This window comes from Psittacula echo (genome assembly GCF_963264785.1).
Source record: "Psittacula echo genome assembly, chromosome: 9".
Classification (NCBI taxonomy): Eukaryota; Metazoa; Chordata; class Aves; order Psittaciformes; family Psittacidae; genus Psittacula; species Psittacula echo.
In genome coordinates, this window is record NC_137745.1 from 19,667,717 (window position 1) to 19,682,503 (window position 14,787).

General features: G+C 44.6%; 1 protein-coding gene across 1 annotated transcript in view; it reads left to right on the forward strand.

The window, feature by feature from the left end:
- RAD54L2 (RAD54 like 2) overlaps nucleotides 1-14,787 on the forward strand; it is a gene marked incomplete at its 5' end in the record, with an annotated part of 43,899 nt that overhangs the window by 26,456 nt on the left and 2,656 nt on the right. The window contains 15 exons of the mRNA XM_080625670.1: nucleotides 431-570; nucleotides 2,187-2,318; nucleotides 3,076-3,308; nucleotides 4,139-4,321; nucleotides 4,596-4,729; nucleotides 6,016-6,212; nucleotides 6,732-7,074; nucleotides 8,681-8,858; nucleotides 9,446-9,697; nucleotides 10,295-10,413; nucleotides 10,721-10,836; nucleotides 11,794-11,893; nucleotides 12,238-12,443; nucleotides 13,611-13,786; nucleotides 14,512-14,708. Of these exons, the coding sequence (XP_080481796.1) occupies nucleotides 431-570; nucleotides 2,187-2,318; nucleotides 3,076-3,308; nucleotides 4,139-4,321; nucleotides 4,596-4,729; nucleotides 6,016-6,212; nucleotides 6,732-7,074; nucleotides 8,681-8,858; nucleotides 9,446-9,697; nucleotides 10,295-10,413; nucleotides 10,721-10,836; nucleotides 11,794-11,893; nucleotides 12,238-12,443; nucleotides 13,611-13,786; nucleotides 14,512-14,708 (2,706 nt within the window). The remainder of the gene's footprint in view (nucleotides 1-430; nucleotides 571-2,186; nucleotides 2,319-3,075; nucleotides 3,309-4,138; nucleotides 4,322-4,595; nucleotides 4,730-6,015; nucleotides 6,213-6,731; nucleotides 7,075-8,680; nucleotides 8,859-9,445; nucleotides 9,698-10,294; nucleotides 10,414-10,720; nucleotides 10,837-11,793; nucleotides 11,894-12,237; nucleotides 12,444-13,610; nucleotides 13,787-14,511; nucleotides 14,709-14,787) is intronic.

The window sequence follows — 14,787 nt, forward strand, 5'->3', positions numbered from 1 at the left end:
AGAATCAGGGTGATGACTTTTTTGTGAGTGAATTGATGCCTTTTGTATCTTCTTTGCATGACTTTGTGCGTTTTCTGTTTATAAACTGCATAGCAATAGATAACATCCTTTCAGGTGGACGAACTTGTCAGTGATTAACCTAGTTTAAGGATATTCTCACCCACTCACAATTTCCCTCCTTTCGTTATTTTGCTTCTGTCAAACTTCCATCTTTTCCTTGACTAACAGTAGTGTTACCTATAGTTGGGAAGCACAGGCCTGAAATAGCTGTAGAATTTGTCTATAGAATTTGGAGATGATGTTTCTAGTCTATGTAGCTGACAGACTATCTTCAGCTTATCAATCATCTTTGGAGCCAGCAGTACAGCCATTCATGTTTTTGGAAGAAACTGAGAGTAACTAAATCATGGTTTTCTGCTCCTGTGTTCAGAAAGCTGTTGCGTGAGGACCAACTGGAAGCTGTGACAAAAACAGCCCAACAGGAAGAATTGGAGAGAAGGAAACGGCTAGAGCAGCAGCGGAAGGATTATCCAGCCACTATACCAACCGTACCCCTAGAGTTTCTTCCTGGTGAGTAGTGGGAGATGTCACCTGAAGCAAGATTCATAGGGATAGAAGAAGAAGGTAGTGCTGTGCTTGTCCATGGTAAGACATGGGGTAATGTTTTTAAACTAAAAGAAGGTAGATTCAGGCTAGATACAAGGGATTTTTTTTTTTTTTATGATAAGGGTGATGAAATCGTGGCACAGGTTGCCTAAAGAAGTGGTAAATATCCCATCCCTGGAAACATTCAGGGCCAGGCTGGATGTGGCTCTGGGCAACCTGATCTATTTGAAGATGTCCCTGCTCATTGCAGGAGGAGTCAGACTAGGTGACCTTTAAAGATCCCTTCCAACCCAAACCATTCTATAATTCTATGCTGCACTTGGACTTTCAAGTGTAAACTCTTGAAAGGGCAGTTCCAAACCACTTGTGGGTTCAGTGTAGTAACTCAGAAGTTGTAGTTAGTGTTCAGTGTAGTTACCCAGAAGTGAGTTCCACTTCTGAGTTAGTCCTGAATTAAGATGCTGCGGCTGTATGGCGAGAGGTAACTTTTGTTGAAGGTATTTTGACAAGTTAATTGCATGTAAGCAGGATGCTGGAACAGGTCTCTCATGTCTTCCCAACTGCTGTGGAACCTTAAACCAGTGGTCTTGACAGAATTGCTGTGACCTTGACCCAGGTCATACTTATACTGTGAATGATTTGGTAATACATAGATCTGGTACTAGAGATGGTAGAATAATAGGCTGGGTGCACATATGTTCATGGTGTAACCTTGTCCTTTATTGTGTGTTCCAGCAAGCAGTGAAATAGTCGGTATAAATGGTTAAGCATCACCCTTGTCTTCTGGTGGATATGTCATCTTACATTGTCTTATAAGCTGGTGATTTCAGTGCTGCATTTTATAGCACAACCTCTAAGACTGGTGTAAAGGGCAGAGAAGTGCAGTTGGAAGTTGTGGTGGGGGTAAGGAGTTCTTGAGTTGACTTCGCCTCTGGAGAAAATGTATATTGTCCCTCAAATGCAAGTGTTCAAAACGTTTTTACGAGTAGGGGAGAAGGAATAAGAGTTATTTAGAAGAGTTTAACTCTTGCAGAGTAGGTTGTAGCCCTTGAAGAACATCGTTGCTTGCTGAGTCACTGCAGTAGTGCTGATTTGGTCCTGTTAGCTAGTCTCTCCCCACATGGCAGCATTAAACATGCAAACAAATGGTCTTGATCAGCAAAAGTTTTTTATGATATGTGGGATGTAATTATTACAGTGTCCCTACTAACAAAAGGGCTGTTATCACCCCTTCAGCAATTGGTACTTTTTCTGCTGGAGGAAGAACAGCTTTTACTCCTGAGACCCCACCCAAAAAAGGGACTTTAGCGTGCTGCATGGTTGGTGTACCCTATCCAGGGTATGCAGTAGAGAGGGTGCCTTCAGCAATGGGCTATTGTTAGGCATATTGAGAAAGAAGGAGATTGTGACCCAGGAAGCTGAGTCATAGCAGTATTGTAGACAGTGAGAGTCTGTTATGGAAAATTCCAGGGATAAGTTATTGAAGCAAAAGTGGAAGAAAATACTGTCTGGTTTCTGAACAGTTTTGTCTCCTTCCCCATTATTATGAATTACTTATTGTTTGTAATTTATGTTTGTAGAGGACATAGTTTTCAGAACAGCTGAGGCTACCCAGCTCCCTCCTCAGGTCCTGGCTGAGGAAGTGATCTGCCTAGATAGTACCAGCAGTGGCAGTGAAGATGATGCTAAAGGAAAAAATAGCATTAAAGATGGTAAGTGACCAATTGCCTTGGCCTTCTCTTCTCACACAATGCTGTTTATTTAGCCACAAATCTCCTGTTTTCATCTAGTCAGATGCTCCAGCAGTGAATCGCTGCAGATTTTTGTAGGCCTATTGGTTTCCAAATAAATGGCTAGTTCTGGACTTTGACATTTATAAAATGGCCGGCACTCTTGCAAACTTGTGTTTATTTCTGCTTTATAAATGCACTTAATTTTGCTCAGAGCTCTGCTGAAGAATGCTTATTTGAGATTTGGCATCATCTGGTGTAATTAAAAGAAGCATCAGAGTATTCAGATCTGCAACTGAAAGTGCTCTTTGTGTCCCTTGTCCCATATGGATCTAACCTGACACTTCTATGCCACTCTGGTAGACTGCCTGATTTCCTTGATGGTCCTTAGACATTATATCAACAGATAAAATGCGTGTCTGGGTTTGGGAATTAAGAAGACATGTGGAGGAGACTTACAGAAACTGTCTCATGTTCTGTTTGAATCAGCTCAGGGTAATGTTCTCAGAAACATGGGGAAACTCAGGGAAACTCATGCTTTTATATGCTGGTCTGAGGGGCCTGATGTGTGCCTGTATTGTGCCTACTTGTTCAGAATAGGTCATTAGGCCAGTGTGGAACTATAAAAGATGGTAGCCTTATTTTCCTGATACAGTTTTTTAATTTTCTCGGCAGCATGATAATCCTGATGGCAAGTTAACCTTTACCCTTATTCTGTCCTGTTTTGATTACATTACAGAAGTGATTGAGCTGAGTTCAGGAGAGGATGATGCCCTCCAAATTGTGGACAGCAGTGACTCTGGCAATGAAGGGGAGGAGGATGGCAGTGAAGAGAGCAGTGGCTCTCATGTGAATGATGCCTTAAATCAGTCAGATGCTCTGGGGCAAGTCATTGTCAATATCAACCATCCACCAAATGAGGAGGACATTTTCCTAGCTCCCCAGCTTGCACATGCAGTAAAACCTCATCAGGTAGGTTTAATAGTCTTGAAAATGCAACGAATTCAGGTAATTGTAATTTCAGCAGAACTTCTTTGGTTAGCTCTGTCACCACTCTGGTTGTGGCAGTGGCTGTTGTGGACAGGCAAATGATAAGGACAAGTTAAAGGAAGGCCAGGGCTATTGTTATCATCAGACCTTTGCAGATTTAGATGAACACTTTAAAAATAGAATTATATTTATAATCAACCTAATCAACCCCAATTCCGATTCTCTGGCTACAAGTGAATTTTGATTTATTGTTATAATCTCAGGAAATTTTATGAGTATCTAAAAATATTTTCTGAGCTCTCCTTAGATTAGAATACTGTAGTGAACTTGAAACATCCCCTTTATATCTATTACATCATATTAGTGTATCTAAATATATAAAGGGGGAGTGTCATGAGGATGGAGCCAGGCTCTTCTCAATGGCAAACAATGATAGGACAAGGGGTAATGGGTATAAACTGGAACACAAGAGGTTCCACTTAAACTTGAGAAGAAACTTCTTCTCAGTGAGGGTGACAGAACACTGGAACAGGCTGCCCAGGGAGGTTGTGGAGTCTCCTTCTCTGGAGACATTCAAGACCCGCCTGGACACATTCCTATGTAACCTTATCTAGGTGTTCCTGCTCTGGCAGGGGGATTGGACTAGATGATCTTTTGAGGTCCCTTCCAATCTCTAACATACTGTGATACTGTGATACTGTGTGATATCTTCATGGTTTATGCAATCCTGATGTGCTTACCACTCAAAATTCGTACACACCTTGTTTTTTTTCCTCCCACAATTCTAATACCTTTCGTGCTTTTCTGTCTAGATTGGTGGGATCCGATTCCTGTATGACAACTTGGTTGAGTCTTTGGAGAGATTTAAAACCAGCAGTGGGTTTGGGTGCATTTTAGCACATAGCATGGGCCTGGGGAAGACAATACAGGTCATCTCTTTCTTGGATGTACTTTTTCGGCACACAGAGGCAAAGACTGTTCTTGCCATTGTACCTGTAAGTAGCCATGTGAAGGGCTGGCTGAGGGGCTTCTTTGCCCTACTTCTTTCTTAGCATAGAGAAGATCAATTATTTGTCCCATCCCATGACAAGCTCCGTCATACCCTTGCTGCTCTTCTCCCTCTTTCATCCCCTGTGTCCCTGAGTTTGCATGGTGTGGTCTGCTCCTCTCTGGGCACAGCTGGGTGTCATTCCCTGTTCTCATTTTTACTGTTAAAATCATGAGTGCCTCAGTTTGGTTTTTAATCCTTCCATGGCTAACTTTTTTCAGGTGAATACACTCCAAAACTGGCTAGCAGAATTCAACATGTGGCTCCCAGCACCTGAAAACCTTCCTGCTGATTATAACTCCAAAGAGGTCCAGCCCCGCACCTTCAAAGTCCACATCCTGAATGATGAACACAAGTAGGTGCCACTAAAAGCCCTTTTGAGCCCTTACACTGCATCTTATGGAACTGTTATAAGTATTGCTGTTGCAGACTGTTTAGTTTGGGCTAATTCTGTGCCCTTGACTCCCAGATCTTACCCACTCTGCATTTGTTGTGGATACTGTCTTGAAGGGAGGATTTTGGTACTTGGGAAAGAATAACTGCCTTTCATTCAGTGTTTATATCTTGTACTTCCTTCTCACACTGCTGATGTGCCTTTCTGTTCTATATATGCTGAGATCAGGAACCCAGTTCCAGAGACAGAGCTGCTTCTGCAGAGAGGTGCAAAAGAGCTATGGTTTGTTTCTGGTGGTACACTGCTAGTTCTGTCAGAATCCTGGGATTCCTGAGGCATGTGCCCCTGTACCACACGTCTCTCATTTTAAATGTGGGTTGTTCTTTTTGTGAGATTTTTCACACACACTGGGGTTCCTCTACCCAACACTGTGACTTTCTGTGAATTCTGTTGCCCTTGAGGAATTCTGGCAAGTTATGCAAAGCCTCCTTGTCCAGAAAGGAGACATTAGTGATTGCAGTTACAGCCTGGTCTGGAGTGTATTCTTGGCTCATGGGTCTCTACTTCCTTTCTGGGTCATTAGTCTTGCATGGCTCAGGACAATGTAGTGATCGTAAGGAGGAACTCTCAGTTCATCAGATATGTTCATACACGTATCTGCTGAGATCTTCACCTTCTGGATGGAATTGTACTTGAATCTGCTGATGCTACTTCAACCATATGTTTACTATTGGATAGGATCTGGTGTTCTCTGGGAGGACTGAGTGAGCACAGTGCCTTGATTTGAACCAATTCTGAGCAGGCTGGCAGGGAAGGAATAATTAAGGGACACTTTCATTGGAAGAGACGACAAGGCAGGATAAACAACGAGACAATTGCAACCATGTACGTTAGTGACAATGTTTTTTGCAGAGGTCATCTCCTCTTATATACTACAGCTCTTTAAAAAGATGCTCTCAAGTTTTATATGCTTTTGTACATGACAAACTTCTACAGCTCAGTTCCTGTAAGGATTTGTCATTCTCAACCCTGCTACTGTGGCACGTAAGAGACAACTTTTCTTTTCCTCTCTACCAAATTGTGTCCTGAAGAAACTTCACTGTATTCCTCTGTCTGGTTTGATGTGAGAAAGTGCTTTAATTAATTGAACAGGTTTCTTTTTCTCTTGGCAGACTCCAATCCAGTGGTTCAAACTGAAACTGGAGAGAAAGCTTACAACTTATTTGGCTAATTGGTTTGTTTTGCAGGACAACAGCTGCACGTGCAAAGGTGGTGAATGACTGGGTGACAGAAGGTGGTGTGCTGCTGATGGGATATGAGATGTACCGTCTTCTCTCACTGAAGAAGTCCTTTGCCACTGGCAGGAAGAAGAAAACAAAGAAACAAGCTGGCCCTGTCATTATTGACTTAGATGAAGAAGACCGGCAGCAAGAGCTTCTGAAAGGTGGGAGGCCAGTCCTAGAGAGAGATAAAGAGTGTGATCCTGTTGTCCAGCTGGCTGTCAGCTCTGGCAGCACAGGGAAACAACCTATAACTTACTTTTAGCATCCCTGACACAATCAAATTTTGCTGGGCAGGATCGTGTCTGTGGAGACAGGAGGTTGTTGAGCTTTGGTTTAGTCTGTTGTTTCTTGCAATAGCTGCAAGTAAGTATAGAAGTCTGAACTTCAGGATTTGTCTGTGTGAGATTCGCCAGTCCGATCTGATGCAAGACACCCAAATTGATAGAGTGCAGGTCATTGAGCAGAAATTAAGGCACAGTTATGTCTGGTCATTACCACATTATGCTAAATTGGAGCTAGTCACATTTTATCTCTGGAATCAGCCTTGCTTTCTGTCACTCATGAATACCGCTGTTTTTCAGAACTGCCTTTCTTTTTCCGTTTGTCAAGTTGGTGACCATATAAAACCAGAACTTTGTCTTATTCAACTCTAACTAAGACTTAATTCTCCTTGTCCTCAGGGATTGAGAAAGCTTTGTCTCGCCCTGGCCCAGATGTGGTTATTTGTGATGAGGGACACCGGATAAAGAACTGCCATGCCAGCACTTCGCAGGCCCTGAAGAACATCCGCTCCCGCCGGCGGGTCGTGCTGACTGGCTACCCGCTCCAGAACAACCTCATTGAGTATTGGTGCATGGTAGACTTTGTCCGACCTGACTTTCTAGGCTCTCGTCAGGAATTCAGTAACATGTTTGAGCGCCCTATTCTGAATGGGCAGTGTATTGACAGCACCCCTCAAGACGTCCGTCTCATGAGGTATCGCAGTCATGTCCTGCATAGCCTGCTGGAAGGCTTTGTGCAGCGGTGAGTCCACAAGGAGTTCTTGATGATAGTCCATGCAAGAGTTCTTTCATCCCAAATTAGCTTGCTTGTTTGCTGAGTTTATTGCAATACAGGTGATCTTAACTGCCTTATGGAATCATAGAAAAAAGAAAAGACTCTTGAGATCATAGAGTCCAGCTGTTAACCTAACACTACCAAGTCCACCACTAAACCATGCTCTTAAATGCCACATCTACACGTATTTTGGATACCTTTGGGTATAGTGCCTGAATCACTTCCCTGGGCAGCCTGTTCCAATGCTTGACGACCCTTTTGGTGGAGAAATTTTTCCTAATACCCAACCTAAACCTCTTGTGGCACAGCTTGAGGCCCTTTCCTCTTGTCCTGTCACTTGTTACCTGAGAAAAGAGACCAATAGCCACCTCATTACAGTCTCTGTTCAGGTAGCTGTGGAGAGCAATAAGCTTTCCCCTGAGCCTCCTTTTCTCCAGACTAAACAGCCCCAGTTCATTCAGCTGCTTCTCATACAGCTTGTGCTCTAGATCCTTCACCAACTTTGTTGCTGTTCTTTGGACCTGCTCCAGCACCTGTGTCTTTCTTGCAGTGAGGGATCCAGAACTGAACACAAGATTCAAGGTGTGGCCTCACCAGTGCCAAGTACAGGGCAATGATCACTGCATTGGTCCTGCTGGCCACACTATTGCTGATACAAGCCAGGATATTCAACTGGCTGTTGACCAAGACCCCCACGTCCTCTTCCTCTGGGGAGCTTTCAAGCCACTTTGCCCCAAGCCTGTAGCGGTGCATGGGGTTGTTGTGACTCAAGAGCAGGATGCAGCACTGAGCCTTGTTGAACCTCATACAATTGAGCTTAGCCCATCGATCCAGCTTCTTAGGCTTGAGTTTTAAACAGGTACCTCAACTGTGTTTGTGGGAGGATCTTAAGCATACAGAGGACATTCTTGGGTTAGCAGTTCCATATTTACGTCAGAATTTCTGTCTTGTTCAATCTGTCGACTGTAAAGTGGTCCTTACGGCTCTGTTTTGCCTTGGGGGTAGAAGTAAAGTTGGTTTGCTTTGGTACCACAGTCTCTGATAATGGAGAACAATACCCCTAACTGCACGAGTGATGTCAGTTTTATTTTGATGTCTTAATAGTTAATTTCAGTATGCAGTTCTTGACATCCTTTACCCAAGGATCTGAAAGTGTGTCATGAACCTTCAGTCATGAAAAGTGACAGTGACTCCACCGCTCTGGAAACAAATGAGCTTTGTTTCTCAGATGAGGGTTCTAAGATGCTGGACCAGTGATTTGGATGGAGATTTTAATCATTGGCAGAGCTAAAAAGAGATCATGGAAAGCAGGACTTCATCACCCTCTTAACCCCATGACCTGTGCTAGAAGACTATAACATTTGAGAGCTCTGTAATTGTGCTTACAGTTGGTTTTGGCTGCAGGGAGAGTATCTTGGAAGCGTTGTGCATTAGAGAAGTATGCAACTAGAGGTCTTTTTCCTTGCAGCCAGGTGGGCAAGAAGTCAAAATCTTACCCTGCAGGCACCCACAGAGAGATCAGATTGGGAAATTCCCTTCCCTCTATTAACCTCTCTCTTTATTTCCTCCACAGGCGAGGCCACAGTGTGCTGAAGGTTCAGCTCCCATCTAAGGAAGAACATGTCATTTTGGTACGTCTGTCAAAGATCCAGCGGGCCCTTTATACTGAGTTCATGAACCGGTTCCGAGATGCAGGCAACAGTGGCTGGCTGGGACTCAACCCACTCAAAGCTTTCTGCGTCTGTTGTAAGGTAGGTTTTGGCAGGAGATGTAAAGAAATATTGTAGGATGTGAGGGAAAGCCAAGAATAGGAGTCAAAACAGGAGGTCGAAATGTGGTTGACCAGGCACATCTTCTCTCCCCAGAGTGCCCTGCAGTGGCCCAGCAGAATTGTTATACCCACTTTCAGAACTGGGGTGCAGGGATGTTAAATGTCTTTTTCATATTTGTGTAAGAAACCTGCAGCCATCAGCTGGTACCTTATCTATTTACCTGCTGCAGTGCAAACAAGCAGCTTCCTCTGTGTTTGTGCTATGTGGGGTGCACAGTGGCCTTTGGTTTGTTCTCAAGGAAAGAACTGAGCAGTTTTAAAGTTGGGATAGCCTGAGTTAAGACGGTTTATACCTTGTGTTGTGGCAGAGTCATGTTTTCTGTTTTCACTACCTTAATGCAGTCAGACTTGTTTTCTTTGCAGTGCCTTGCAGTTCCATGTGGGGATGGTGAGATGATTGAACTATTACTTCTTTCCTTCAAATAGGTGTGGGAGCTTTCAGTCCACAATCATTGGCAAACAGCAGGCCAGCGCAGGCCTAACCACTTTCTTTTGTTACCCCTTCAGATCTGGAACCATCCAGATGTGTTATATGAAGCTCTGCAAAAGCAGAATCTAGCAAACGAGCAGGATTTAGATGTGGATGACCTTGGCACAGCAAATACTAATTCCCGCTGCCAGCCTCAGGGAATTAAAGTCAAAACAGAGAGTAATGCTTTGGCATCACCAGCTGGAGAAGCTACCAACAGCAAGTTCCTTCAGAGCGTTGGCTTCAACCCTTTCCAGGAGAGAGCAAATCAGGTCGTTACTTATGAGTGGGTGAGTACCACTGGTAGAAAACTCATTTGGCGTGTAATGATAAACATCAGTTAGGTACTTTGGAAGACTGTACCTCTTTTTGTTAAGGCATTTTTCTGAAGTAGGACAAAGAAAGTACTCTTCTCTTTAAGAGTTGGGAATTTCTCTTTACCACATGGCATCTTGCTAAGCATGTCTGCAAGGTGTTAGGGTGGGGTTTGGGGGACTCTCCTGAGGCTGGAGTGCAGGCAGCACTCTTTTATACCATTGATTTCATCTGACCAAAAAGGATGTGGACTTCGTTGTTTGAAAAAGGTGTTAGGGTAAAGTTTAATCTAGATAAGATGGTGGTAAATTTAGTGGGCTGGAGGAGAGATCTTGGGATAAAGAATCATGAGAGGTTAAGAGGATGCTCATTCATCCATACTCCAAGAAGTCTGTCATCTGGAGCTTCTGGAATGTGAAGTAGGCAGCAGTAGTTGGGAGTAACATTGTCACCTCGACCAACTGAATGTCTGTAACCTCTCTGCAATGACTTATTTCTCTCACCAACATTCACTGTTGAACTGAACAGTGAATGAGCAACTCCACCTGTAATAGTCTCCTGTTTCTTGGTAGGCCAAAGACATCTTGTGTGATTACCAGACAGGAGTCTTGGAGAACTCACCTAAGATGGTGTTACTGTTCCACTTAATTGAAGAAAGTGTGAAGCTTGGAGACAAGATCTTGGTCTTCAGGTAAGCAAAGTTTCAACCACTGATCCTACATTCACTAAATGCTGGAGTAGTTGGACCCCTCCTGGTATTAGGAGGTTGTTACACAAGGTGAATAGTGTGGCAGTTCCCCTTTTCTCCTTTGTTGCATTAAATCCTGTTTTTTCTCCATGGATTTTATACTTCTGCCACTGTCATTTATTACTGGGAGGTGTGCTGCTGCAAATGGGGCTTGACAACCACCAGTGCTGGCATGGTTGGGAAAGAGTTCTGATTCTCCACCTTTGCTGCTATGGAGGCTTTCTCCTGAACAGAGATCTTGATTTTGCAGCCAGAGCTTGTCTACCTTATCTGTCATTGAAGAGTTTCTGGCGAAGAGACCGATGCCGAGTCCTCCAGGCTCAGATGGAGGAGTTCACAACTGGGTCCGAAACATCAACTATTACAGTGAGTGCAGCCAATCCTCTCTTTTGAGGTGACATTGTTTGATCCTCTGTGATGGACTAATTCCTGAAAGTCACCTACCACCTTGTAATTGTCCCTGTGCATCAAAATGCTCTTTTGAAGCATTCTTCTGATGAAGTTTCTTTCAGATTTCCTACTTTAGGTGCTTGAGAAGACAAAGTCAGTTAGGTAGCAAATAACTGATAATTTCTAAATCCTCTTATCAACACCTTGTTTAGAAGATGTTAGACATATTTAGCAACTCAACTACTAGTGCTTTTTTAAGTTGCAAAAGATACTTTTTATTTCCCATTTGGCTATCTTCTAGATCTTGCTTCCCAAGCCAGAGTCACTGTGGAATGCTTTCACTAGCTCAGGGCTGTGAATTCCTCCTCCCCTCTTCCCCAGCTTTAAGTCTTGTTCTGGCATGGGCTGTTGTTTTGTGTGGCTACTTTACAAGCCAGGACTGAGAGGAGCAGTGAATATGGTGTTCTGATTTTTGCAGAGCTGCCAGAAGTAAGCTGCTGCCCAGGAACAGAGATACAATACCCCCCTGCACTCCTTTAGACCAGTACTCTCTGTGCTTAAATCCAGTCTTTGGGGTTTTGCCAAAGGCTTTCTCTTGTTCCTGCTGTTCTTGCTTGCTATCCATCTTGCCTAATACAGAACCTTAATGGGCTGGGTGTTTTGTAGCTCTCCCAGTCCTGGTCTTGCCAAGCTTGAGTAATGTTTCACTTAATCTTTCAGTTGAACAAATCCCAGCCTGGCTGACTGTGTTGCACCTGCCTGGCTGGGCAAATTAGAGATACAGAGCTGAGGTCCTGGAGTGCGTGACTTGAGGAAGACCTGTAATTGGTTGGGAGCAATTTACAAAGCTCAGTGTTTGGGAAGTGGGTTTGTTCTGATGGGATTCCCCCAAACATACAGAGCTTTTAAATGTGTCTTTAATTTCCTTCTCAGGACTGGATGGCAGCACCTCTGCCTCAGAAAGGGAACGACTGATTAACCAGTTTAATGATCTCAGCAACACCTCTGTTTGGCTCTTCCTTTTGTCCACACGGTAAGTTGGCTGGAGCAGAAAGCCAGAGTGGAGGACTCGCACACTGATGCTCTGTATGCATATGAGGTTTCAGTTCTTAGGTTTCTTCATAACATGCTCTCAAGACTCTATGAGATGATAGTGCCATCTGCTTCTGAATTCCCTAGGGATGTAGAATTTTAGCCTTAGTCCTCTGCAACACTTAACAACAGTCCTGGAAATCAAACATGAGTTTGAAATTACCTGCATGATCGGAGGGAATGTTCATGGACTTTTCATGGACTCTTGGCTATGATGATTGTCCCTGCTTAGAAGCTTTGAAAATTGGCCGAGGCAGCAATTTGAAATTTGCCTTTCATTTCCAGTGCTGGGTGTTTGGGTGTTAACCTCATTGGAGCAAACAGAGTCGTTGTGTTTGATGCTTCTTGGAACCCGTGCCATGATGCCCAGGCTGTGTGTCGAGTGTACCGCTACGGGCAGAAGAAGCCATGCCACATTTACAGACTGGTTTCTGATTACACTCTTGAGAAGAAGATCTATGACCGTCAGATCTCCAAGCAGGGCATGTCAGGTAATGTTGAGGCACATGGCACTCCACTCTTGGTTTTCAGGCCTTTTAGATCCTTAAAGTCCCATTTCTGTGGTTTTCATAACTTCTGTTTTTATAAGGTTGAGAAACAGACAGCCAAAGAAGTGACAGAGATACTATCCTAGGGCTGTGTTTGACATTTGCGAGTTAAGAGTGACATGACATCCTATAAGCAATTCATGGCAGAGCAGTAGGGGTTATAGAGCCAGCATCCTGCAGCAGGGTTGTGCACAACCTGTCTTAAACTGGACATTACTTATTAAATAGCTCTGTACTTCAATTTCTCCAGCAGCAAGAGGGGGAATATAATGAAATTAAAATACGTATTGATACCTTTGACTGATAGTCCTTACTTAAGGGCCAAGAATAATGAATTCATTCCAGTTCTGACCTGCGCTTGTACCAGAAATACCTTTTGTGCTGGCTTGTGCCGGCTGTCAAGCTGCTCTCGTAGAGCATGCAGCTGGGGGTTGGGGTGACCCAGAAAGAGTTCTGCTGCCCATATCCTTTTTTGTCTCGAAATCTAACTCCAGAGGCAGCAGCCCAGCGTGATCAGTATGCTGTCTTGCACTTAAGGTGAAGACCCCTGGCAGCTCCTGGCCTGGCTCCCAGGAGAGTCCTGGCTATGGATGTTTTCTCCATGTGCTCCATTTGCCCTGTGTGCAGAAACGAGTGTCAAAGGAAAACTTTCAGGATCTTGTGAGCGAGGGACCATTGCTGTATTTCTGAGCTTTCAACTCCAGAGAGTTATGAAAATTTCAGCTCCTAGTTATTAACTTGAGCTTTTTTAGTGGGAATTTTGGGAGGGCACATACTGACATAGCTGCAGTTCTGTCTCAGGGCTTGTATGCTTTCCATTTTGTGATGTGAGACAGGACATCATCTGTAATTAGCTTCATGTTTGTGTATGCTAGGAGCCCAGTGATTTTGTGCAGTGTGGAGGACAAAGGCATTTGTCAGCCTGATTTGGTCAAACAGGCTTATCTCTGAACGTGGCTTATGATTTTTCCTCCTGCCCTGACATTTGCAGAAGGCTTCTGAGGATGATGCAGATGGCAATGAGAGAGCTCTATTAGGGCAGGAGTGTAGGAAGAGCAGCACTACTTATCACTTCTTTTCTCTGCTCACTCCGCTCCTTGTCTTTTCCAGATCGGGTGGTGGATGATCTAAACCCAGTGTTGAACTTTACTCGACGGGAGGTGGAGAACCTGCTGCATTTTGTGGAAGAGGAATCTGACCCTGCTCAGCTCTCCCTCAATCCAAGCAAGATAAAGGAGTCTGTTCTACAATTAGCCTGTCTCAAGTATCCTCACCTCATCACCAAGGTAAGACCAGCCTTCTTCCTTGCTGGCACAGGCAGGAGTAGGTCTGAAGGAGTCTGGCTGTGTGATGGGGACATGGTGGCCAGGAGGATACATGTGTGTGCTGGTGCAAATAGGTAAAAAATCCTCTACAGAGGCCCCTAAGAGCCTTGCAATATCTTCTGCACATTTAGAGCCACCTCTGTCCTGATTAGGTTTGGGTGCAGGTTGTAGGGCATCCCTTTCTTCAACTTGGTGCTGGGTGGGAAGGTGGCAGTGGCATGTCCCAGCTTGCTGCCACCTCTCTTTCTGGTGTGGCTTTAAAACAGAGCTCTGACAGCCAGAACTTGCGTGCGTTGTCAAGAGTTCCCCTGGCAGGGTGGTGCTGCAGAGTGGGCCTGTGACTGAGTGCCATGGCTAGTGTCTTGATAGTCTGTGTGCTTGTGCTCAGCCTGGCCTTTGGCTTGTGGGTTTTACTGTGTGCTCATGGTAAGCAATGACTTTGGCTGGGCAGGCTTAGTGATGGCTTAGCTGTCTCTCTTACTCTTCAAGCTGAGCTTTGGTCAGATCCAAGCATTGCCCCACGCATGCTTTGCCATGCCCAGCTCTGCCTCCAGCTCCCCTCTCCTCTTCCTCCTGCCTGGGATGGAGACAGTGCTGATGCAGGAACCGCGTGGCTGCCATTTGAGGCACGTTGGTTCCCTCTTGTGGTGTGTTGGTGTCAAAACCTCGGTGCTGTGGGGTTGCAGGAGCCTTTTCAGCATGAGTCACTGCTGATCGACCGGAAGGAGCACAAGCTTACCAAGGCAGAGAAGAAAGCAGCCAAGAAGAGCTACGAGGAGGAAAAGCGAGCATCCGTCCCCTATACCCGGCCGTCCTACGCACAGTATTATCCAGCCAGTGACCAGAGTCTGACGAGCATCCCTGCCTTTAGCCAGAGGAACTGGTGAGTACCTGCCTCTTCCTTTTCTTTCTGTGCTGTAGACATGAAATGAAGAGGCAGAGGATGCTTATCCCTGTCATTT